The sequence below is a fragment of the Tenrec ecaudatus genome, chromosome 10, assembly GCF_050624435.1.
Source record: "Tenrec ecaudatus isolate mTenEca1 chromosome 10, mTenEca1.hap1, whole genome shotgun sequence".
In the NCBI taxonomy this organism is placed as follows: Eukaryota; Metazoa; Chordata; class Mammalia; order Afrosoricida; family Tenrecidae; genus Tenrec; species Tenrec ecaudatus.
Genome location: NC_134539.1, coordinates 151,190,900 through 151,216,411, shown reverse-complemented (window position 1 = coordinate 151,216,411; position 25,512 = coordinate 151,190,900). Strand labels below are relative to the sequence as shown.

At 59.3% G+C, this 25,512-nt stretch overlaps 2 protein-coding genes across 3 annotated transcripts in view; one reads left to right on the top strand and one right to left on the bottom strand.

The window, feature by feature from the left end:
- Window positions 1-14,966, top strand: part of VCF1 (VCP nuclear cofactor family member 1) — a 22,401-nt gene extending 7,435 nt beyond the window's left edge. For both annotated transcript variants that reach the window (XM_075562161.1, XM_075562162.1), the window contains exons 2-3: window positions 1,963-2,062; window positions 13,031-14,966. In XM_075562161.1, coding sequence (XP_075418276.1) covers window positions 1,963-2,062; window positions 13,031-13,264 — 334 coding nt within the window. In that variant the 3' untranslated portion in view covers window positions 13,265-14,966. The remainder of the gene's footprint in view (window positions 1-1,962; window positions 2,063-13,030) is intronic.
- Window positions 14,191-25,512, bottom strand: COG1 (component of oligomeric golgi complex 1). Its single transcript, XM_075562160.1, has 14 exons — window positions 25,162-25,512; window positions 21,755-21,999; window positions 21,296-21,477; window positions 21,030-21,200; window positions 19,912-20,068; window positions 19,621-19,831; window positions 18,609-19,379; window positions 17,845-17,991; window positions 17,189-17,350; window positions 16,153-16,280; window positions 15,623-15,731; window positions 15,184-15,293; window positions 15,028-15,103; window positions 14,191-14,367 (listed from the first exon to the last, which is right to left on the bottom strand). The coding sequence occupies exons 1-14, from the start codon at window positions 25,471-25,473 to the stop codon at window positions 14,230-14,232; spliced, it is 2,919 nt and encodes a 972-aa protein (XP_075418275.1). The 5' UTR covers window positions 25,474-25,512; the 3' UTR covers window positions 14,191-14,229.

Genomic DNA, 25,512 nt, shown 5'->3' with positions numbered 1-25,512 from the left:
CTAGCTCGCTCGCTCGCTCTTTTTTTTTTAATCAGCCTAAACCAGATTCGAGATAAGCAGGTGGCTTTGTGGGGCGTGCCCGAGGAGCCTGGTGGCTTTATGCGCGTCTGTTGGACTGCCAGCCTCAGAGTCAGCAGTTTGGGACAGCCACGCCTGCAGGGGGAGACAGGCTTTCAGCTCCTGTGAAAACACAGCCGTGAAAACCTGCGTGGGCACGTCGGCTCCTTCCGGCAGAGGGCGGTGACTCAGAACTGACTTGACGGCAGGGAGTCTGAGTTTGAATTCAACCCGTGTGCTGAGCACGGAATCCAGGCAGCTGGGCTCTGTGAAGCAGAGCAGGGTGTCAGGGTTGGAGGGAGGCTCCTTAACAACCTGTGACATGCAGATGACACGACCTTGTCTGTGGAAAGCCAACGGGGACTCGTAGCACTCCTGATGACAATCAGAGACGGCAGCCTTCAGTGGGGCTCACATTTCTCATAATGAAAACAGTCCTCACGGCCGGACAGTAGTAGATGATATGATACATGGAGGGAAACGGGCAGTAGTCAGAGGTTTCACTTTTCTTGGGTCCAGAATCCAAGTGCACGGAAGCCTCACTCACGAAATCAGAGTATGTCCTGCACTGGGCAGACCTGCAGCATAAGAAGACCCGTGTTAGAGAGCGAAGATGTCACTTTGAGCACTGTGACAACCTGGTCGCTAAACACATGGGGGGATAATTGAGGGGCGGAGGGATAAATGGCTTTGTGAACCCCGCCTTTCTGGTTCTCTGGTCTCTTGTTCTCTGATGGTCAGACCAGGGCACGGCTTCCTTAGCTAGTTCTCAGCCTCAGCTGGCAAGGCTCACTTCCTGCGAGACATCCCTGAGGAGAAGCCACATGGACCTGCCCTGATGCAGCCCTGGGTGCTGGAGCAGCCGTGTGAAGACCCCTGCCAGCGTTGAGATGCTTACACGCTCAATGATTTGACTTTCCTCCTGCAGTCGGCGTCATTGCGTGTGCTTTGCAAGTTTGAGGAAGACTTTGTAGATCAGTGTCAGATGTACATATGGGCTAATGTCGGACTTACGGGCTTGGACTGGACTGGGTTGGGATGCTTTCTGCATGGACACTTTTTACCTTTAATATAAAACTCTCGTATCTACATGTGAGTTTCTGTGGATTTGTTTCTCTAGTCCACCGAGACTAGCACAGGCTAAGCTGCTCCTGGCTCAAGCCGCAGTGCTGTTAGTGGCTCCACGTGCGTGTGGAAGCTGGCCATTGGATAAGGAAGGACAAAGAAGAGTCACTGTACTTGGATGATGGTGCAGGCAAAGCGTCGTGAGTGCCAGGGGCTTCCAGAGACAACCGGGCAGCAGCCTCCTCTGCAGCCAGGGAGACGACGAGACGTTGTCTGATGGGGTCTGGATGTGTGATAACAAGCGATCAGCCCCTGGTCCAGTAAAGGTCAGTGGGCCAGAGGAAGGACACTCAGATGGACAGGGACAGTGGCTGCTGCAGTGGCCCCCAACTGCAACCACCGTAGTGTTTCAGACGTCTGTGGGATGTGGGCTCACTAAGAATTGGAGCGGACTTGCCGGCCCGAACAATAGTCGGACTGCTGAGTGTTTAACCTCCTGTTGCTCGTACTGTCTTCCAGAGGCCTCTGAAAATCTCCAGGCTTCTTCTTAAAAGTGCACCTCATAGGCTTACTTACCGCTGCTGTCTGATGTCATGGCCATCGGTGCCAAGCCATAGAGCACTGGGGGCTGGGGAACCCTGGGACGTCAGCGGTGAGTCCTGTGAGGCACCCAAGATGGGGAGAGGCCACGGTTTCCGCCTGCCGGCGTTCCCACACGCCTGTTGGAGCAGCCTCCAGTTTCTCAGGCGCCTGTGCACTTTGATACATTGTTTACTTACAGTGTGGTTGTTCATGAGCCGACTGTTGTTTACTTTGTTTCCCCCTGTGGTCTGGTTTCAGGAAGAGGAGAAGGAATGGCGGCGAGGAGGACAGCCACCTTCCCCCCCAGACCAAAAGGAGCAGCCGGAACCCCGTCCTTCAAGACTCCTGGGATACAGAGGTAGGGCAGGGGCCGGGCAGCCCCCAACCCCATTCGTTGCTTGAGCTAGGTCCAGTCCCCTCCTGCCGTGAGGCTGAGAGAGGCACTCCACGGATAAATAAGCCAGCTTGATATGTGTTTTGTCTCTCTGGGTCCAGCCCGTCACCCCGGACAAGCTTGCACACAGCCAGCAGCTGCCCCAAAGTGCGAGCGGGGTCTGACTCGTGGCGACTGCAGCGGGCTTCCAGGGCTGCCCTCTTCATGGGCGCCGGCTTCCGGGGAATTGGTGCCTTCGAACTGTTCTGTCAGCCACCCAGCACTTCACCATGGTGTCTTCCACCCGCCCACCCACCATACCTATTGCCACCAAGTGGATGGTGCTGCTGGCGGCCTTGGGTGGGGTATTGGAGGCGGTCACTCTTTCTGGGAGCACACAGCCCCATCTTTGTTGCGCTGAGGAGCTGACCCGTGGTTCGTGTCCAGACTCAAGCCCACACTGCCGCCCTTGAGTCTGCTCTCGCCCACGGTGACCTGCAGGCCAGGGTGGGTTTCTGAGACTGTAACTGCTTAGGGGAAGGAAGCCTTGCCTTTCTCCCGTCCGCGACTGGTGCTTCCCACCTGCTGGCCTTCCAGTCAGCAGCCCAGCACCCACCCCTGACCTCACCAGGGCTGCTTCCTGTACCCACTCACACCCCAAGTCTGTATTTGTTAGAGGTTTCCTGGGCCTTTATGAAAACCTTTCTTAACCCCCCATTTGATATTTCAGAAACCAACTTAGCACTTAAGCAAATCACCCTGTTTCTTGGAGGCAGGTGTATTGCTTAACCTTCAGCTGCAGATGTATAATGGCCGTGTTTGCAACCCGCCGTGAGGCCCTTTCACCTTTCGTGGTTATTCTAAAGAGGGTTGGGGGACCCCCCCTTTTTGGTTGTTCACTGGGTACTTCCCAACACATGCAGGATGAGTGCAGATTAGAACCCTTTCACCTGGAGGTTCCCCACCCTGTCTCATCTGGCTCCTCGGCTTTTTACATGTCCTGTTTAGTGCTCACTGGAGGGGACAAAGGCCAGAGATAAGGAAGGGTAAGCAGAGGGAGTGAACTGCCAGTCTTTGGGATCCCAGGACACTCCTGGGAAGGAGTGTGCAGCTGTGCCTGGGAGCCATTCCTGCTGCTGGGTGTGTACAGGGACCCAGCAGCACATTCTGTGGCAGCCTCACTCTGTGTGATCACTCACCTCCTAGCCACTCCCTGTCCTCCATGCCCCAGGGCAGCGACACGCCCTTGTCATCCTCACCTCTGGTTTAAAGGTAGACCTTTCCCTTCGCAGAAGTTTTGGGTTGGGTTGGGTTTTGCTCCTGCTGTTTTGTAGAATACGGCCTTCACCCGCTCTCTAAGCCTCGGCCTTGGGGTCACAGAAGCAAGTTGATGGATAGGAAGACTCGGTCCATGGATCTGGTTGGGACTCGCCCAGAGGAGCCCTGCCTTTGAGCCACGCTGTCCTCATTCATGAAAGGATGGACTAGGTTCTCTCTCTTGTGTAATTTAAGGGCATTCTCTTTTCAGCCAGGGAACCTGAGGTCCCAGCGTGCATTTCAGCCTGGCTCACCGAATTGGAACCCGTGTGGGCATGGGCTGCGCCGTGCTGGGACCCCCAGTGAACGGGACTCACCAGTGTGGGTGGCTGGACCCAGGGCCCAGAGGAGCTCGGGGCCAGGCAAAAATAAACCAGTTGTTCACATGGAAAGTTGCTCACCGCCATCAAGTCGAGTCTGACTCAGAGCCCCCGTAGGACCGGGAAGAACTGCCCTGAGGGCTTCCAAAGTTGACACGTGCACTTCACACAGAGGAAGACCTGCTCCTTGAGAGCCTCTGGTGGGTGCAGATCGCCAGCTGTCTGCTAGCAGCCCAAGCCTTCCTCTTATGCTGCCGGGAGGCTGGCCATCCTGCAGTAGCCACTTGTGTTCATGAAGCAGACATCGTGTTTTAGGCGCTCTGGTTTCTTTCTGACATTGGGTATGAAAGAGACCAGTAAAACATTACCACATGAATATCTTCATATCTTGTTGGGCCAACAGCAAGATAATAGGAACCAATTTCTTGTGTGTCTTTGTTAATATATTTCATAGGGGAGGAATTTAGTTTTTAAGAGAGACTTCAAATTGTAGAATTTGTTTCCAAAAGCTACATTTTCTCCCCGACCAATTGCACTAATGTTGGTGATCCTGGTGAGTACGACTTGGGGGCTGTGCTAAGGTACTCTGCCATGTTGTGCCAGGCTCAGCAGGGCCTGTAAAATGGGACTGTCGTACTTCCTTTCCCCAGGGCAGTTAGGGAGACAAGCCTGGCATCTTTGGTGTCTTTTCTTTGTCGGGGTTATTATCCCTACTTGCCAGAGTGAGAACCCGGGCCAGTGGGATGGGGAGCAGCCGCAGTCACAGGAAGAGACGTGGCAGCACACACTCTCCGACTCCAGCGAGCCCGTACAGAAATACCACCGTGGTGTCTCTGCGAACACACTGCTTCACCCTGTGGGAGGCTAGACGTCTGCACGTGGACTGGCAGCTCGCGGAGAAGGGCCTCGTCTCCCCGGGCCCAGCATCCCCTGGAGCTCTCCGAGGGTCATATGTCCATCCTCCTCCAGGCCTAGGTCGTGCACAGCACAGAGGCTCTGGGTGCAGAGGACATGCTTCACTCCTTGGCTCTGAGGTCCCCCGACTCCTTCCATTGAGGGATCAGAGTGATGCCTGACAGCTGCTTCTTGTTTTCTCCCCAGTAGATACGGGGTGAATGAGGCATCCACAGTGGGGAGAAGAGCGTGGAGCTAAGGCCAAGGGCCTCCCCTGGCGCAGCCGGGGTCTGGTTCCTGTCGGAACTGGGAGGAGCACCACTCTGATGTAATGATCCCAAAATTCCAAGGGCGGTCTTCGTGTAGAGGTGTGGCAGAAGAGAAAATAACAGATACAGAGGAGTCCATGTAGCTTTAAAATTAGTATTCTGTAAAGCCATAATTTTAAACTGATTAGAAGAAATTAAATGTTGGGTAACTCTAATTTTTATTTTCCTTTTTTGATTTCTAAAATGTGAACATAGATGATGACTTCAATAATTGGTGTATGTTTCCTTGAAGGTTTTGTGAAGGCTTTAAGCTTTTGCCCGCTCTCGTCAACTGCAAGCCCAGCGGTGGTGGGTGCAGTCGAAGGGTTTGGGGGGTAAAGCTTCTGTCCTGGGCAAAGCTCCGAGGGTTGGATGTTAATCTACAGTGAACTTCTTAGGTGGCAGAGCAGCCCTTTGAAAGGCTCTTTGGAAGCCCGGGGTAAAGAAAGCTCACTCTCCCCAAGTGCGTGGAGCACTGCTCCTACAGGCAGACCCTGAGCTACAAACGTCCTCCTCTGAGCCCAGCCGTGGGCGGATTGGAGCAGGCACGTAGGGCTCTCTCTTATTGATGGTCAGAGAGCCGAGTGCTTGTCTAAGCCCTTCTCTGTGGACACTTCCAAACCCACTGGAGTGTCACAGACATGGGGGAACACCACAGCGATGGAGGAGGATGCTGTTGGACAGGAGAACTGCCTGTGCAGTTTTGAAACTATCACACTTTTTAAATTAAGTCACTTTATTGGAGGCTCGGACAACTCTTGTCACAATCCACTGTGTCGAGCACATTTCATTTGTACATTTGTTGCCACCATCATTCTCAAAACATTTTCTTTCTACTTGAGCCCTTGGTATCAGTTCCTCATTTTTCCCCCTCCCACCTCCACCTCCACCCTTCCTCCTTCAAAAACCCTTGATAATTTATAAATTATTATTATTTTGACATGTCTTACACTGACCGGTCTCCCTTTACCCACTTTCCTGTTGTCCGTCCTCCAGAGAGGGGGTTATATGTAGATCATTGTGATTGGTTCCCCCTTCTCCCCACCCCTTCCCCTCACCCTCCTGGTGTTGCTACTGTCATTATTGGCTCTGAACGGTTTATCTGTCCTGAATTCCCTGTTTCCAGCTCTTATCTGTACCTGTGCACATGCTCTGGTCTAGCCGGATTTGTAAGGTAGAATTGTGGTCATGATGGTGGGGAGGAGGAAGCATTTAAGAACTAGAGGAAAGTTGTATGTTTCATTGGTGCTATAATATTTCACCCTGACTGACTCGTCTCCTCCCTGCAACCCTTCTGTCAGGGAATGTTCAGTTGCCTACAGATGGGCATTGGGTCCCCACTCCGCACTCCCCCTCATTCACAGTGATAGGATTTTTTGATCCTTGATGCCTGATACCTGATCCTGTTGGCACCTCGTGACCACACAGGCTGGTGTGCTTCTTCCATGTGGGCTTTGTTGCTTCTCAGCTACCTGGCCGCTTGTTTACCTTCAAGCCTTTATAAGACATCAGATGCTATATCTTTTGATAGCCGGGCACCATCAGCTTTCTTCCCCACATTTGCTTATGCACCTACTTTGGAGCCTGGCACTTTTGATGAGAATGAAAACCTTACCCTTTTCCCTGGGGCAGCTGGTGGTTTGCAACTGTTGACCTTGGGCTTAGTAGCCCACCAAGTATCCATTATGCCACCCTGGCTCCTTTACGTACTACTGATAGTGTAGTAGTAATAAAAGTAACTACATACGGTACTGTACTGAAGAGAGAGGCGATTGAATCCATGTGTGTGCATGTGTGTGTGCCTGTAGGCTCACAGTAGTGTACAATAACATCGAAGGAACTGTTCTTGGGCAGTTTGGATCGCAAGAACGATGACGGTTACAGGTTAGCACTTTCCCTCATCCATGCCCCGCCCCCAGAGGGGCACTGGTGAGGGCATAGTGGGGGAGCTGCGAGCTCAGCGGGGTGGCGAATGTTGGAGAGGGTGGACACACACACACACACACACACACCTACTGAGGCCATTGATTACTGCCCTCAGCTCCCTGAGGTGGGCGTGGCGCCACGGGAGGGTTGTCGTCAGTGGCGTGTGGCCACTGCTCTGTTCAGGGCTTGCTCCTCTGACCTCCCGTGAGCTGCACGGCTGCAGGAGCGCTTCTCTAGTCCTGAGTCCCTCCTCAATCCTCTTACTCCCCGAGGCCCGCCTCTGGAGTCGGTCCATGCCAGGGTCACAGGCCCCTGTGCAGTGGATGCCCACACCCGCCGCAGCTTGCCATGCAGTCAGCGGGCACCCCCTGCGAAGCGTGTGTGCATTGGGTGCAGGGCTCAGTCCATACTCTGTCACGTGTGACTGTGCCCCGTCCTCCTCAGACTTGAGGTCCTGTCGACGACCACAGGGCTCCCACTCCTGGCTCTCATCACGCCACTCGGGTAGCCCTGCCTGCGTGAGGATGCCCGCCGTAGGTAACAGGCTTTCAAGAGGCCGTGGCACTCGGGCCGGCTAAGAATATGACTCCACTGGGTGTGAAGGTCAAGTCATCCTGACGCTTGGATGTGCGGCTGCATTATCAGACTCACAGAGACGGAGTCTCCGCACGGACAAAAGGGTGCACAGCCCATTGTCAAAGCGGGTAGCCGTAGCCCAAGCTGTGTGTCCGCTTTCCAAGTTGTGAAGACGGGTCTCCTGATTGGGCACCCTGACCCAGGTGTTGGCAAGGTGCACAGCCCAGCCCTGAGTTTGAATCCCCCGAGTCCTCCCAAGCAGAGACCTGGACCTGCCCTTCCAGACTGTAGGCACTTTTCCTCTCTCACACGGCTGGTCCTCTGCGGCCTCTTTATTCCCTGTCTACCCCTGTAAAGACGGTCTCCAGAGTCACTGTGCGTCCATGGCCTTGAGGGCAGTGAGAGTTTAACCTCGATTGACTCGCCCCCGACAGGAACACATCTTTCCGCACAGTCGCTTCAGCCTCTCAGTCTGCACCGAGCCAGGCTCTCTCCATCACCCAGGCCAGAGGAAGTTGGGCGTGAAGAAGAGTTGGTGTGCTTGAGTTCGGTGCTGGCGCGGAAGACTTCGGGTCCCGCGGTCCCCAACAGGTCTGACAACCACAAAACAGTGACAGCATCTCACACAGGACACTGACGTGGCTTGTCAGCTACACATCAGCAGCCTTTCGGCTGGAATCATGAGACCACCTGCTGCTTTGTCGGAGCTGCAGTTTGCAGAGTAGCGGGTTCCTCGCTTCAGGGCCTCATTTCCAAACCACCAGCTGGTGGGAAAAGATGAGGGTGTGTACTCATGTCGAGATTTACGGCATTGAAAACCCCCAGGGGCAGCTCTGAGGCAGAATGGGGCTTGATAGTGGTGAGATGGGGGAGAGGGAGGGCGGCCCTGACCACGTGGTCCCTTGTTGTCATCTGACCCTTGGAAGCTGTTCCCAGCACGGACGTGCCCGCGGCAGTGTAGCTCTTCTGCGGTGATGGGTTGTCCCGCCTCCTTTCTCATGTGCGCGCGCCCTGCTGATGCATCTCCAACGGGCACCTCCCATGAGCCTGATACAGAGAAGCAAGGCTGCCTGCTGGGGGACCAGGGGTTGTGAGTCCAGGACAGACGTCGTGCACATGCCCCGGTGTCTCCTAACAGGGCCAGTCGGTGCGCTTCCTCACACCAGTGGGCCGCTGGGGCCTCAGTTACTGGGAGTGTCATGTAGTCCTGCGTCTCGATGTCAGGAGCCAGTGCATCTAAGTTGTTACTGTGATTGCCTTCAGCAGTTCGTCCCCGTTCTGTCTGTCTGTCTGCCTCCTCTCCGCATCCTTTCCCAACCCTCTGAACTTGGTCCCTTGGGTCTTACGTGGTGACTTCCCCCCAGAGCAGAAGGGTGACAGGGTCAGGCTCTCAGGAGTCACCCCCTCCCGTCTCTGCATGATCTTGAATTTCATCCCACGTCCCCGAGCCTTCAGTAGGGACTCTGAGCAGCTGGTGCTGGTAGCCGGGGACCACCTAGTTCTCCTGGTCTCGCTGTTGTGGAGACCGGTTTGTGTGTAGCGTCTTAGTCCCCAGATGAGTTCTTTCCAGACACTGCCCTATTTCCCTCTGCACGGGCGAGACTGCATCTGCCTCTACATGGCGCACCTCCTGCAGCTGGAGGTCTTCATCCCGCACAGCACACCCCAGGCCGTCCTGGCAGATGGCACACGTACATGTGCTCACCTAGCGTGAGAATTAGGATCTGGTTCTGTGGGAGTCTAAGCAAGATGAGCCCGGAGAGAGTAAGGCCCTCCAGCTAGAGGGAATGGAGCACAGCCTGGGGGTGGATTTGGGGTCTTGTCCAGGCTCCTTTAGAAACTGGTTTTCACTGAGCCCTGGAATTCCTGTGCCATTGTCGGGCCTCACCACTGTGATGAGCAGGCAATGCTTCTTCAAGGAGCCCTGGTGGCAGGGGCTGGGCACTCAGTGCTGACTGGTCAGAGTCGCTGTGTGCCATTCTGCTGCCTGAAGCCCAGGGGCAGCCCTCGTCTGCCCTGCAGGGCCCCTTAAATGACGGGCACATGGGAGGTCACGCACTAGCACATAATCCAGTGGCTTGAGCAGGGACTCGGTTCTCCAGGGTGGGGCGTGCGCTGTGGGGGGACGCTTCCTCTCAGGGTTCCCGTAAAGGAAGCACCAGTGATTGGGGTGGTGGACAGGCTGGGGGAGCTGGGGTTGGTCCCCGGGCCATATCGATTTGCTTTTCTCCCATAAGAAAACAAGGTTGAAAGCGGATGGAGGTTTTCCAGACTTGCTGGGGCCCCCGTGCGTGCGTCTGCATTGCAGTTGTGGGAGGAAGGGAGTTGGGCTTGGGGGTTTGTAACTTGCCCAGGGGGCTTGCTGAAGCCCCCCACCCCCACCCTCCAGCAGAGGCAGCCTCCAGCTGTTTTGTTTCTGCAGTGGGTGCTCTGCCACCTGGGAAGAGAGGGCTGAGGGCCGGCCTAGCTGCGGGCCTCGATGTCTGGTGTGCGAGCTATTTATGGATGAGGACAGTGAGTGGTCTCAGCATTCCAGCCCCTTCCTGGCAGGGAGACTGTGGCACCCTGTCAGGGCTGCTGGAGGTTTCAGGAGCGGGCCCCCTGCTGTCCTTTCCTGTCGTGTCCCTGTGGTGCCATGCAATCACACCGTTACCCATCATTTCTCGGTGTGTGTGTGTGTGTGTGTGTGTGTGTGTGTGTGTCTGTCTGTCTGTCTGCCTGCCTGCCTGCCTGCCTGTCTGAAGGCACCAACCGGGAAGCCAAGGGCAGCTCTGTTTTGGGGGAAACGTAAGCACTCAGCTTCCCAGAGGAGGTTCATGGGATAGCTGGCCTTGATCAAGCCAATGGAAGACTTGCAAGTTTGGGGGCTGACTCAGAAATGTGTTTTGGCTTGTGACCTAGGACATACCCAATAGGAGGGACCTTCACAAACCTCACCAGGGAAAGGATCCGGGAACATTTCCACCTCCTTTCTGAAGCCTCCCCATATAAGCAACCAGCTGCCATCAAGCTGGGTCCTTGCTATTCCTGGCAGCCGTGGTGTGGGTATCAGTGGGACTGGGCTCTGAGGGTGTGCGTGGGGCTGGTTTTCCACAAGGCTGACCAGGCCTTTCCTCCAAGGCTCTTCAAGCCGGTTTGAACCTCTGACCTCTCCGTTTGTGCCCCAGTATGTGCAGCGAGTGTGCGACCAGGGTCAGGCTTGCAGGAGGAGCCCCCTGTCGTGCTGTTGGTGTACTTGCTGCCCGCCACTGGGTTTTCCCGCCCCATGACAACACACTCGCCCGAGGGCGCAGTGGCTAGTGCGCGAGTGCTCAAAGAAAGGTCAGCAGATGAAGCTCTCCAGCCGGCCAGCGGGAGCAAGGGGAGTGGGGTGAAGGCGTGGGGCAGCCTGCCTACCTCAAGATCTCAGCCTTGGAAACCCCGTGAGGCCTCTTTTCTGTCCCGCGGGGTTGCAATGAGTCCAAGGGCCATGGGCCTGTAGGGGAGCAAGGACGAAATGCCCAACTGCGAGCCCGAAGGCTGGTGGTGCAGAGCCCGTCAGCAGTCTGGATGGTGATGTCCCCACGGTGGTCTCCCCACCGGCCTTCAGAAGGCTGGCCTTGGTGAGCAGAGGAACCAGAGCAGCTTTTACAGGAAGGCAGCAAAAGGCATATTGGTGGCAGTCTGCAACGCTTGGCTTGGGTTCAGGGGACACCCCCAGCGTGGGCCCCAGCCCTGGGCGAGTGGGAAGTCTGAAGCCATTTCAAGGAGCCAACTCTCGTCCTAAACTCCTCCTGGCAGTTAGTGCACTTCCCTCGGCCTCGAGGTCAGCGGCGGCTGAGACTTGGCCCTGCTGTGTGGAAGCATCTTGAGCTCTCTGGCTCATGATCTTACTCACAGGTAGAGAGACAGGCCTAGGAGGAGTTTCAGAAAATAAAACTTTCCAGATTCTCCACACTTTCTTGTACCTGCCTCTATGCAGACGTTACTGGTGTAGCTGGCACATTAAGAAACAGAGAATTTAAAAATAGCAGAGCGGCGCAATGCTGTGGTCTTGTAGGAAGATGTCAAGGACCTCTCTGTTTTGTATCCGCATATTTCTGCCGCTGTTCCTGCGGGGTGAATGGTATCAGCATTCCATCAGTTCCCTGTCAGACATTGCTACGTGACGGGGGCCCTGTGATGGCCGCTTCTGTGCAGTTGAGTCAGGAGCTTTCCGGAGGGCAGTTGTCATCAGACGCCGTCTGGATGTTCGGAGTGGCCCCCTTCGCACAGGTGGCCACACTTGGAAAACTCGGCCGTCACCCTGGCAGCAGATCCTAGTGTTTGCCTGAGTTTTCAGACAGCCCTGAAAAGGACTGAGGAACCGGGGGCAGGAGGGCGCTGCTTCTGAACTACTCACGGTGCCTGAGGGGTGCCAGGGTATGGGTGCACTGGGTCCTCGGACAGGAAGCTAGGAGAAACCAATCGGCTTTTCATTTGGCCTTGGCTTTAACTCTTGAGGCGCCCTGGTGGTGCTGTGGATTGGGCATTGGGCTGCTAGCCACAGGCCAGCAGTTTGGACCCGGCAGGAACCCGCTGCGCCGGGGAGAGAGGTGAAATGTCCATTCCCAGAAACCGCACAGCCAGGCCTGCTGTCTGACCGGGCGGGCTTGTGTGGCCAGTTTGTTTGCCGCTTCACTGAAGTCTTTCTGTGAACGTCATGGCTGCTGCATGCGCTGTCTGCAGCCCTTGTTGGGCCATTGCAGTCTCTGTGATGATTTCTTGTGGGAGAATGGGGATGGGCCACCTCTGACCCGGAGGCCTGTGGCTAGGGCTGGAGGAGCCCGGCTCGCTGACGTGGTCAAGGGTGTGCTTTGTGTACCTTGTTCCACATAGCTTTGGGTGGAGACGCGGGCGAATGAAGACTTGTAAAGTCTGCTTGTCTGGAACCCTTTCAGGTAACACACATCTTCAGACTGAAGATGCCAGCAGGACAGTGAAGTTCTATGCTCGAGGAGCCCCAGGACCCATGGAGTGCCGGGCTGTCACTCAGCAGTGCAGGGCAGGGACACTGAAGTGGGCCCTGGCCAGCCCAGCCCCTTGAGAGGATCCTGGCACCTGAAGGACCAGGGAGTGCCGAGAACACAGCAAGGTGGCACATACAGATGGCAGTGCCAGTCTTCACAAGTGCCAGCTTGCTTCAGTGTCTTAGAGACCCCAGAGGTGATGTAACCTGCCTAGGGCCCCTGAGGAGTTGGGAGCTTTTGTCTCTTGTACCTAGAAGTCACATCCGCTTCCAGCGCCACCACCTCGCAGCCCACACCAAGGACATGACTCCTGCTGGGGGATGACTAGAGTGAGCGCTAGCTGATGGGTAGGAGGCATCGTTGAGGGCATTTGGTGTCGAAAGGCCTGTGGGCTGTTGAGTCTGCAGTTGCCCCTTCCTGGGAGCTGACCAGGTGGTAATCTCCCTGGCCTCGGGGTTGTCGTGAGGATCAGGTGCGCCTTCAGAGAAGCAGCCCAGGAAGCCCATGGCGTGACCTGATGTGACTGTGCCACCAGCAGTCCAGACCAGTGCTTGGTGTAAGGCTAGTGCCCGTCGGCTAAGCAGCCCGCCTAACCGCACGCCCGTGCCCTGTGCTTCCTTGCAGTCTTCCAGCAGCGAGAGCGGCGTCAGCAGCAGCAGCAGCAGCATCAACAGCCCGGACAGGGCCAGTGGGCCTGAGGGCAGCTTAAACCCAGGCAGGGCCGGCTCCAGCCCCACCACGCCCCAGCCCGCGCCCGAGCAGTCTGCACTCTGCCAGGGCCTGTACTTCCACATCAACCAGACCCTGCGGGAGGCGCACTTCCACAGCCTACAGCACCGCGGCCGGCCTCCCACATGATGCCCGGCCGGGCTGGCCTTCTGTGAAGGGACAGCGCTGGGCAGGGGCTGCTTCCACCCAACGACCGCTTCTCAAGAATTGCACACAAAACAAACAAAACACAAACAGGTGCCTGTGGCTCTGGGGTCTGTCTGAGAACAGGTGACGGGCCGTCGTTCCCTGGTGGTTTTGCTGCACGCGCGGTCTCAGAGGGCGCTCTGGACCCGTCTTGTTTAGGATTCTTTTAGGGGGTACGCAGCCTGCATCGGACCCCTAGTCTGCCCATTCCCGGTCCATTTCCAGATCCGCCCACGAACGCTCTCTGTCAATGGCCTTTGAACATGCGGGGCCTTCAGTTTTTAACTCAATAAACTAGTGAAGACGATCTAGTTTCTGTGAGAAGAAATTAAGTCTCCCTCCACCCCTCCCACAAGAGCTGGAACGCTCACTGCAGCCGTGCACTGAGACGACCTGCTGTACTACCTCTGAGTGTGTAGCTCTCGAAGCCAGCCTCTGACCAGCCTGGACGGGGCCAGTGGAGCCCACCCTCCGTCTCCAGAGGGAAGGCGTAGCCGGCCCTGCGGCCCCCAGATAGCACGTAACACCCTCCATCTGCCTTTCTCTGGAGCCTGTCAGATTCAGTAGAAAGCCACCTGCAGATCCTCAGAACAACTCCCAGCAAAAAACGTCCCAGCTTGGGCTTATCGCAGACTTGCTGCTTCAGCAGCTTCCGGGGTCTCGTGGCTCGATCCGCTCTGTGGCGGTGCTTGCTAAGGCACTGACGGATGCTAATGCTGGGGACGCTTCCAGAACCGACGGCCAAAGGAACAAGGACCCAAGGACCTCATGGCTCCCAGAGCCACTGGCAGTGCCCAGGAGTTGCAGTGCCAGCCCCTCCCCAGCCCCGCAGGGGGTGTGGCGAGGAAGAAGGCCAGAGGTGGGCATGGTAAGGTGGCAGTGTTTATTGAGGGGAGGGGGCTGCCGTGCTACTTGGTCATGTTTGAGAGCCACCCCAGCTTAAACAGCGACGACGTGGACATGTCCTCCTCCTCGCTGACCAGCTGTCTGAAGAAGGTGCCGGGGAGCGTTGGGTCATCTGCTCGGGGGACAGCCGGGGGGACAGCCTGCCAAGGGATGCGGAGGAAAGTGCCTTAGAGAACCACCGCCCCTCCCCGCCGTCCCCCCACCTCCCCCAAGCAGAGCAGAGCCTGGCTGGCTCTCAGGGCTTGGTGGGGTGTCAGGATTTGTTGTGAAGCATGTATGTGTCTCGGTGGGAACGGGAAGGCTACATAGCCAGTGCTTTGTCCACCCGTAAAGCTGACCACCAGCAAATGTGTGGGAAGCCCAGCCGTGCAAGCTCAAACACACGTGCACACACAAGTCAGATACCCAGAGTGACTCCTGAGGGCCTAGCACGTGCCATCCAGCTGCAACAAAACGTGTGTGAAACAGCAGGCTCCCTATCTCCCAAAACTCCAGCAGGTTTCCTTGTTGCGTCCCACCCACCTGGAACCCGGACTTTCCTCCCCCAAGTAAGAGCCACCACAGTGCTTGGGCTGGCCCCTCACGCATGGCCTCCCTCCCAGCACCCCAACTCTTGATGCCTGGGGCCCATTTCCGTTGGGGCTGCCTGGCAGCCAACGGGAGTCCCCACCTGCTAACAGCTCCGCCCGGTAAGACCTGTACTACCCATCGCGCCGCCATTAAAAGCAGCAGTAGTGCACGTTGTCACTCGTTTTTTTTCCAGGGGGGCTGGGTAGGGCTGACCCATTTGTGGCACTCACCGGGGCTTTTGGGGTGCTCCTGCTGGAGAACTTGGCCTTCCGAGTGCTCGTCATGCTCAGGGGCAGGAGTCCAAACCTCCAAGCGAGGACAGAGGCCCGTCAGCGGCGGGAACAGGCCATCGGGGTGCAGCCCCAGCCCCGGAACCCATTTATTACCTGATCTGACTGGTGGCCAGGGGCAGGATGTTGTGGGGCTCCTGTGAGTTGAAGGTGCTGCTCCTTGGGGTGCCCTGATTCTCAGTGCCAGCGAGCAGTCCAAAGAGCACCTGGCAGGTGAGGAACGGGTCTCCATCTGAGAGGAGAGCCTGCTACCCTGCTGCTCCTCGTCAGGGCTGCAGCCCTAACCAGCATGCTGGGCTGCCCTTCCCAGCGCCGCAGTGGGCAGTTGGGAGGGCGTTCCTAGGCCTTGGGAAAGCAGCAACGGCCCCTCCCTGCGGCCAAGGGGCTCAGCACTCGCCTGCCTGGCACATGCTGCCTCCTCCAGCCCTTCTAGCTCACTGCCCCGTTGGCCTACCCTGGGGGGTGGGGTACGGGGTGGTGGGTGGGTGTGCGGCCGTGCGGTGGGAGCTGGTGAGGGGTCCATCCGTGTACTCACAGCCGTGCGCTGCACCAGGCGGCTGAGGTTGCTGTTGAGGTGCGGAGTGAAGACGTCCAGGTCGAAGGGGTCCACGAGCCCCTCTAGGTGGTCCACCACTTTCTCCGTCCTGGAAGGGCAGGCGCAGGGTCAGTCTGTGCGGGCACTTGGGATAGAAGGGAAGCCGACAGCATTGGCTCACGCTGGAAATGGCTGGACTGGATGGACCTCGGCTGAGTAATGGAGGGAGGAGGCTGGGCTGCCACCTGAGGGCCACCAGCCCCTAGGACGGGTGGGAAGGCGATGGATGGACAGCATGTGGAAGCAGGGACGTGCTGGCAGGAAGAAGACCTGGCGCTGTCCCACCTCATGGAGCTGCCCAGGCAGATGCACACGAGGGCCACCCTTCCTGTGGCCACCCATGTGCTGCCCCCAACCCCAGAGTTGGTCCAGCAGGCAGCCCTGCTTACACTAGCAATGGGAGCCGCTGGTTTAAAACAAACCCCGCTGTGCACCCCGAGAGGCGGGCTTCTGGCCTGTGGGCGCGGTACCTGGGGTCCAGCTTGCCCCGGCCACTCTTGCCCTCGTCGCTCTTGGCCGTCAGGACCATGATGAGGTAGCGCAGGTCAAAGAGGAGCTGCAGCGCCTGGTTCTGGGTTATGGGAAACGCACCTTCTTTCTGCAAGTGGGGGGCCCCCACAGGGATGGCAGTTAGATGGGCGAGGGGCAGCAGCAGATGTTGCTGAATGCAGCAAACCCCAAACAGGTGATGCTGGAGCAGCGGTTCTCAACCTGGGGGCCGTGACCCCTTTGGGGGGTGTGTGTCAAATGACCCTTTCACAGGAGTCACCCAGTTCATCACAGCAGCAAAATGACAGTGATGCAGTAACAATGAAAAGTTATGGTTGGGGCGTCACCACCACATGAACTGTATGGAAGGGTCGCGGCGTGAAGAAGTTGGAGAACTGCTGTGCTAGAGGGTTGGTCTTCCCCTACTCAAAGCCTTTTTGAAGGCCAGTCCTAAAAAGGCCCCGGAACCTGAAGCTGGCAATTTGGACTCAGCTGGTAAAAAGCCCAGCCCTGCCTGTGGGGGCGCAGGCCACTGGGAAACTCCGACCTGGGAGCATAGGGGGGGGGAGGGGCCGGCCAAGTTGATTCCGCGTAAGATGGGGTCACTAAGGAGATGGGGACCCACCCAAGCAGACTGGCTCACAGCAGGCAGGAGGACGGCTTGGCCGCCCGCCCGCCCTGGGCATCTCCAGTTCTCAGATGAGCAAGCCGCCTAGGCAGTTGCTGGGTCACACTGGGCCCTAGATGCAGGTAAGTGACCTGCCAGATGCCCAAGGCACCCGGGCTGTGCCTGGGAGCTCACCCTGCTTTCTGGAGCTGGGTAGCAGAGTGAAGGCACCCTCCCGACCCCCCAAGAGTGGCTGTGATTAGACTCGTAGCTGGAAGCCACGGCAAACAGCCTGGGCATTTTCAGGGGGCCTGTGACTGACACTGAACCCTTGAGGTAAGCTGCTCGGGCCTAAGGAAACACTACGGTTGGTTGGTCTGTATTTAAGGGAAAACCACCCCGGTCCCTACCTGGTTCTGTCTGTCTGCACAGAGCTGCCCGTAGGCAGCCACCACTTCAGCCAGGCAGCTTTTCAGCATCTCCTGCAGCGTCACCTTTGGCAGAGCGTGGCCGCCCACCCGGTTAATTTCCTGGCACAAGCTGAACAGCAAGGACTGCACATACCAGGAGGGCTGCAAGAGCAAGGGCGGGTATGCCAGGGTGCCAGCCTGAGCCAGCAGAGCCAGGCGTGCCAACAAGCCGGCCACATGGCAGACCACTCCCTGCGCCAACTCAGTGTCCGACAGGTGGCACTGTGCTTTAATTCCTGGTAACCTGGGCCTAGACACCCACCACCCACCGACAGCGACCCTCGCAGGCAGGGCGGAAGTGCCTTAGACGGAGGGCCTTCAAGGCTGAGTCTGTGGAAGCCGATGGCCCCCCTCTTCTCCCTGAGCAACCGCTAGTGGGTCGGGGTGGCTCCGCTAAAGGCACAGGCAGGACTCGGCAGTGGGCTCATGTGTGAGAGCGACTGAGCATGTGCAGGCCCGGGCGGGGGTCAACTCCAGGCACCTCCCGACGGAGGACAAACCAACCATCGCGGCCACCTTCTCCAGAGCAGCTGGCTGGCTGACCCCGGTACAGAGTTCCAAGACCAACTTCCCGCCTTTCCGAGGCCCATGCTCACCTGCACGGGCAGCCGGATCCTGGAGGTGACGCTGCCGCCCGCCTCGGTCTCCTCCTGGATCTCCAGCTCCTCCCAGCTGGTGGCCGAGGCCAGGATGGCGCCGGCATCGCCCAACTGCAGTGCCCGGCTGAACCCCTGCACCAGAACCTGCCCAGCATGGACGGCAAAGGCCCCGATGAGCCAGTGGAAGATGTTTGGAGTAGATGGTCTGCTGCCCACTGCCCTGGCGGTGGCGGGCCACCTCCAAGGTGACCAGCAGACGCCAAGAGGCAAGGGTCCCACCCTTGTCCCAAGACTCCTTCACTTTGCCAAGGGGAGGGGAACAGATGCAGGATGAGTGACTATAAGTCGGAGCTAAAACAAAACCCCCTTCCTGGGCAGCCGTCAGAGGATGGGTGGAAGGAAGCATGTTGGGCATGAGCTGGACGACGTCTCCCAGCATGGTGACCCCGCCCACCACACAGCCCTGGAGAACAGAGCAGGGCTGCCCCCCGGGTCCTGAGGCCGGGGGTCTTTATGGGACCAGGTGGCCTCATCTTTCTCCCTGGGAGCAGCAGGGGGCTTTGAACCATCATCAGTCTGGGGTGTAGCAGCTGGGCTCATGACCCACCACGCCATCAGGGCTCCCTGACTAAGTCACAGGAAGGGTTCCTCCGGTGGAAGGGTGTGACTACGGTAAGCAAGTTGGGGCCACATCAAGGTAAGGCTCCGTCCGGGGCCTCCTGGTGAGCACACAAAGCTCCGGGACCCGGTCCTGCACTCACCTTCGCGACGGCTGAGCTCCAGACCCCAAAGGCCAGCACGCTCTGCTGGAGCAGGGAGCCCTGGACTTGCTGCCACTTGCTCTGCATAGGCGGTGCTTCCGGAGCCTTCCCCTTCCCCTGCTGCTTCAGCGCCCTCAACTCCCGGGCTGGCTTGTCCGAGGAGCCCCCGGCCTTTCCCAGGATGCACTGCTTCAGGTGGGGACACAGCACCCCCAGGGACTGGCAGAGCCTGGCCATGAAGAGCACTGCATACAGCCGGGCGCCGGGCAGGGCCTCGTGCCCCCGCAGGGCCTCCTCGACGCCCCGCAGCTCAGCACTGACGCAGCCCTCGATGTGCCTAACACAGTCCACGGCGTGCGCCTGCAGCATCCCCTGCACAGCCTCCGCGTCTGCGAACCGGTCAAAGGCTGAGTTCTTGGGGGGCGGGGGCGCGTTCTCGGGGGGCAGGTAGGCCATGATGTCATCCAGCTGGGCCTGCAGTTTGGCATCCAGGGCAGAGCAGAAGCTCTGCACGCTAGGCGTCACGGCATGTGCCTTCATGGCCAAGCCACTGGCGGCAAACTGGGTGCGGTTGGCCACGTTGACCCAGGCGGCGTCGGGGGGCAGGTCACTGGGGCTCTCGGCCCACAGGAAGTGCGCCATGTTGTGCTCGGAGTGCGCGTGCTTGCTGGCCGGGGAGCTGTGGGCGTCAGGCTCGAGCCCCCGCAGCGCCGAGCCCAGGAGCTGGCTGCAGCTGCTGGAGATGCCCTCGAAGCCTGCTCTCATCAGGGCCTGTGGGGGAGAGGGGAGTGCGTCAGCCACAGCTCCTCCAGTGTGGGCAGAGCGCACCAGGCCCTGACGGACGGACGACGGGTGGGCGGGCACAGGCTGGCCCTGACCACTGGACTGTGCCCTGACTTCCCTTTTTCAGCTCTAGAACCCGCATCTCTGTCTGGGTCTGGGGTTCACTCCTCCAGAACTTCCCAGGGGCACTCGAACAGCGAAAGGCGCAGCTCGGGGCCGCCGGCGTCACCTGAAGACGCTCCAGGAACAGCTGCTGCATCAGGTCCTCCCAGAGCAGCAGGGGCCTGTCCAGTAGCCGCCGGCAGACCACGTTCCAGCTGTGGTCGGTGGCCTCGCTGGTGAGCAGGGCCCACACGGCGTCGCGGATCCCAGCCAGGCTCCGCACGCTCTTCACATACAGCAGCAGGTGAGTGAGCCCGCTCTTCATGTCTTCCTTACACCTGCAAACAAACAGCTCTCCGTGGGCCGGGCTCCCCCCACCCCCACCCAGCGCCCGCAGGGCCCCGGCCGGCCTCCTCACACGTGGATCCACTTCTGCAGCGTGTCCTTCAGGTGGTCCTGGCTGATGGGGTGGGCGAGGGTGCGCAGCGCGGGCTGGAACTCCACGATAGAGGCCGGCAGGTGTTTGAACCAGCTGCCCAGCTTCCCCTCCTCCTGCAGGACCCCAAGGCCTTTCCCTGGAGACATGCGGAGCTCAGCCCTCGTTCTTTGCCTGGCCCCGGAGGGAACGCCCGGTCGCCCCCCTGAGCCCCACCAGGATCCTCCTACACCCAGAGGCTCATTGGGTTTATTTCATTCCAATTATGAGCAACACCACCAAATAAATAAATAATTGAATGCAGAGATGAAGGGACAGGAGGCCCGGAGACTGGGCTCGAGGACCAGACTCCACCTGGAAGGCTCCAGAGGGGAAGAGTCCTCAGCTTCCACTCACCTAGGCTCCCCCCACCTCTGGCTCCTCAGCCACGCTCCCTTCTTCCGGCCTTCCTTCTGCACTCAGGACCCTGGCTCGGGTGCATCCTTTTGCCTAGAATTCTCTCTGCCTGGCTCGCACCCACTGGGCCTTCTCCATCCCCTTCTCCACGAAGCCTTCAAAGGCCCTGCTGACTGCCCGCCCCCACGGCGGCCTGTTCTGCCACCTTTACAGCCTTGGTCAATAATGACCTTCTAATGCCAAGCTCCATGCCATCAAGCCATGCCAGCTCACAGCGACCCTCTGGGACAGAGTGGAACTGCCCCTGTGGGTTTCCAAGGCTGTAACTCCCCACTAGAGCAGAGAGCCCCATGTCTCTCCCTCGGAGCAGCCGGGGGTCTCAAACTGCGAACTCCAGACTCCTGCATGTCCGTGGCCTCAGTGGTTAAATGCCAGGCTGCGAACCACAGGCCGGCATTCTGTGTGCCAGCAGCTCTGTGGGCGAGGGGACCTGGCCATGTGTTTCTGGATGGCTGACAGCCCAGGACACGTCTGGGGACAGTGCTACTGTGTCCCATGGGGCCTCTGTGAGTCGGCACCTAACCATCTCTGCCCCCCTTCCCCCTGACTTCACCACCGAGGACTGGACAGCTGCCCAGGCCGTTGCCCTGTCCCAGAGTCTGTCCCAGGCAGTGGGTTCCCAGTGGACCCGGCCGAGAGCTCACCAGCAGGATGCGGGCCTGTGACAGTCTCCAGGGTGGAGAAGAGCAAGCCGCAGGGCAGCAAGGGGTCCGGCCGCTGGCCCTCTGGGAGCGTGTAGAAGAGGGCGTGTGCCTGGCTCAGAGTGGTGGCCAGCAGCTCCACCAGGGCACAGACCTGGGCTTTGGTGCTGGCACCTGTGAGAAGGGAGCGTTCCTCCTTGAAGCCCTGCCCTCGGGTGACCCAGCCACCCCTCCCAGGGGGGGGGGGGGAGCAGGAGCACCACACGCACCCTGCTGTGGATGGCTGAGGGGCTTCTGGATGGCTGCCTTCCTGGCGAGCAGGAAGTCGGCCAGAGCTTGGCGCGGGGAGCTCTCCTCCAGGAGTGCTATGGAGCACAGGGCCTCGGCCACAGCTTGGTCAGACACTGCCGGGCACTTGAGCAGCTGCCTGCTTTCCTGCAGGATGGTTGACCTGGAGGAGGCAGGGCAAGAGGCCCAGAGGAGGCCGCCCCCTCAGCACATTAGCAGTGGTCCGACACCACGACCCAACTCAATGCCCTCCAGCCCATGTAGGACAGGGATGAGCTGGCGTCTCCAAGCCTCCCCCTCCCGCACGCCCAGTGGCTGGTGGATGTGAACTGCCCACCTTGGGGTTAGCAGCCCAACCTGGCACCCACTAGGCCACCAGGGCTCCTGGATAACGGTACAGGGTGGCCACAGCCAGAGGTCTTGAAGCGGGACCCCCTTACCGGAAGTGGCTGGCCGCGGCCACCTGGCGGATCAGTATAGGGAAGCGGGAGAGGACAGGGCTGCCCCGGGGGTTGGAGGAGCCCAGGCGGAGCAGTCGGTGGAGGTGGCAGCACAGCAGGTAGAGCCGCGCGGCGGGCAGGTACTGGGAGGCCTCCGTGGCGCTCCACATCTTCTCGGGGATGGCCAGCAGCAGCTTGATCTGGGCCGCGGTGCTGTAGAACCTCAGCTGGGACGGCGGCGGGGGCTGTGGGAAGGGTGGGAACCAAGTCGGGGCTAAGCACTGGCCTGCCAGGACACTTGGAATGTGGGGAGAAGGCGGGCTGGGGGCGTTTCAGGACAGTAAGCCCGCAGGAGGGTAACACATTAAGCTGCTAACTGCAAGGTCGGCAGTCCAAAATCACCAGCTGCTCCACAGAAGAAAAATGGCTTCCACTTTCATAGAGTTGCACTCTGGAAAGCCAGGGGGCCAGGTCTCCCCCGTCCTGTGGGGTTGCTGTGAGCCAGCAGACTGGAGGGTGGAAGAAAGCCTGATCTGCCAGCACTCGGCCAGAACAGAAGTGGGGGTCGGAGCGTTCCTGCACGGCCAGCACCTTTTGAGGGCATCTTTGCTGGAGCCATGGTGGTGGCGCACTGGGCTGCTGACCACAAGGCCGGCAGTTTGAGACCACCAGCTGCATCTCGGGAGAAAGAAGAGGCTTTCCACTCCCGTCGAGTGCCCGTCTTGGAACCCTCTAGGGCAGTTCTTCTCTGTCCTGTAGGGTCACCGTGAGCCGAGTGACCTGGATGCCAGGGAGTCTGCTTCTGCTTGGCCTCACGGAGAGACAATGCTGCACTCTCTCACACCAGGGTGGTCTGGCTCTGCGTCTGCCACCCGTCAATGGCCCTGGTTGACTCAGGTGATCTGGCTGGCCAGGTGAGCGTCCCCTCCTCCCTCACTGGTCCTTGTGGGGGCTGTCCCTCCTGGGGCTGTAACCATCCTCCAGTAAGGATCTATGAGTGGCTATGGCCCCTGGCAGACCCTCCAACAAGCCCCCCAGGCCCTCCCACACGCTGGGCGACCCTCCCTGTAAGCTGACAGCAACCGGGGCCTTCCAACCCCCTAAGGGGGGGGACTCTCTCCTTCCCCCTCTGATGGCCCTGCCCATTTCCTCCTGTATTTCTGAGTGCCTCACAGACTTCTCTGCCACCTTCTCTTCTCCACCACACTCACCTCCACACTTCTTCCTCATCTCTACCTGGGGATTCCCTTCCCGCCAACACCCCCTGTAAGCAGAAGCAGGCAGCCAGAGAGTCACATTTGGTCCCCCGACTCCTATGCCGGCCTCTGCTGCTGCGGCCGGGCGTTTCTCCGCGTCAGGATGCACTGCCAGGCTGGCTGCTGCCTCGCTCTGCATGTTTGAGAAACATTCACCCGCCGGACCGAACATCAGCGCCTCGAGACCTCCCCATCGTAGCACACCTACCACCCTACTTCCAAAGCCCTAGGACCCCCAGTCCTGAGGGTTCTGCGGCCGTGCCCACACCGAGGCCTGGTCCCACTCACCCCTCACACCAGTTCTCACACTCGGGAGAGTGCCAGCCCCGACTCGCTCTGCTCCTCCTTGCCTTCCACCCTCCTGCCCTCTCCTTGGCCGTCAGACGGCTGCGTGTTCGCGGGCTACTCATGGCTAGGGACAAGCTTGGTGGCCAAAGAGTGCTTTTCTGTCCACGGCCAGCTTCCAGGGACCAGTCAGCCAGTGAGAGAGGGTGATGGTGAGCCTCGTCCAGACCCTGGTCTTTCAGCTGTCTCCCTTGTGAGGCCCGTGCACGCGGTACACGGAAGAAGGGAGCTCAGAGAAGGGGTGCGATGCGGACCAGAAGCCCCGGAGCTGGCAGAGATCCAACAGGCCTGTCTTGGCAGAGGCACCGCCGGCGTGCTCCTGGGAAGGGCCGAGAGCCCGTCTGCGTCTCACGTACTTTGGACGTGTTGTCAGGAGAGACCAGTCCCTGGAGAGGGACACTGGGCTTCACGCCTCGTAAAGCAGAGGGACAGCGAGGAGGAGGAAGACCCTCCAGGACAGGGGTTGACACCGTGGCTGCTGCCTGGGTTCAAACACAAGAACAGAGGGCCGGGCAGCGCTTCGCTCGGCTGGACACAGCGTCGCCGTCCAGCGGAACCGACTCCATAGCACCCAACAGCCAGAGGGGCCTCTCCTGATGTCTGGGACCTGCCTGGTTCCCGCTGGAGGAGGTGTGCGACCGGCACCAAGTGGGCATTTTCGGTTTGCCGTTTGGGCCCACTGAGTTCCCGCCCAGAGCGACCCTGTGCACAACAGAAAGGAACACTGCCGGCTCCTAGCCGTCTTTACCAAGTGTGAGTCCACTGCTGGAGTCGCTGCATCAGCTGGTGTTTCCTGCAGATCCCCTACAATACCAAGCCTGATGCCCTTTCTCCAGGGACCGGTCCCTCCTGTTCTATCCACAAGTCCTCCAGGAGCATCAAGTGCCTCCCGAATGCCCATTTTCCACCATGGCATCTGTCCACGGCCTGTTAGGTGCCTTTGCAGAGCCAATAAATCACAGGCGGACATCTGCTTCTAGTTGACACCAGCAGTGACACCCAGCTTGAGCCTCCAACCTTTCCGCCTTGCAGTGGCAGCCTGGGCTCCCCAGGGACTCCCATTCTACTGTTCAAGACCACGTTGGGGGGCGGAGGGCTTTTAGGATAACTAATGCCCAGGCCCTGGTTGTCTACGATGAAAATACCCCCTGACTTAGAGTGAAGCCTTGTCACTCGCCCGCTCACTGCCTTCACGTTGATTCGGACTCCCAGCAACCTTATTGGGCGGCGTAGAACAGCCCCCCACGCGTGGGTTTCCGGGGCGATAACTCTTTCCCGAGATAGAAAGCTTCATCTTCCTCCCTCGGAGAGGCTGGGGGCTTCAAACCGCTGACCTCGCAGTTAGTAGCCCAATGTGCAATCTACGTTGCCACCACGGCTGGAAAGTGGGGACGTAGTGGCTGGCAAGACCCTCCCAAAGGGCGGGACGCTCTGGGGGTGTGTAAGTTATTCCAGGAGGGGAGGTGCGCACATCGGGAAGAAGGCGACGTCAGGATGGTGGACAGGCGTGAGTGGTGCAGAGGAGTCAGAGGCTGGGAAACGCCCCTCCCGGCCCCCCTCTGCACCTGCTCTGCGTCCGCTTCCCTACGGAGTCCAACCTTGGGAGCCCGGGGGCGCTAAGCGAGGCGGCGGGACTGCGCTGCGTGGCCGGCGAGACCCGGCGACTCCATGTGATGCGGGAAGGGAGCCCGGTGGGCCCCACAGTTAGAGGTGGGGAGCTGCGGGAGAACTGCGAGGGCAGAGGGTCTTCCTGCCCCTCTTCCCCCGGGGCGGCAGGTGAGGCCGCAGGGGCTGGACCCTACTCACCTGGGAGGGCGGCGGCCTGGACGCGGTGGGGGCGGCCTGGCGGAGGCGGGCGCAGTACCGGTCGGTGGCCCGCACGGCGTCCACCAACCCGTCGGCGCAGCGGCGCATCTGGCCGATGGTGTCGGCCGCCTCGATCAGGTCGCGGTACCGCTCGCCCACCATCTGCCGCAGCTCCTCCTTCTTGTGCTCGATCTCCGCCCGCACCTGGCGCTCCAGGCCGCGGATCTCCTCCGCCCCGTGCGTCTCGAAGAGCGCCGCGGGGTCGCGCAGGTCCAGCCGCTTCATCGCCGACGAGGCCGTCGTGGCCGCCATGGTGGCCAGGCTGCTGCCGGAAGGGCCACTTTCGCCAGC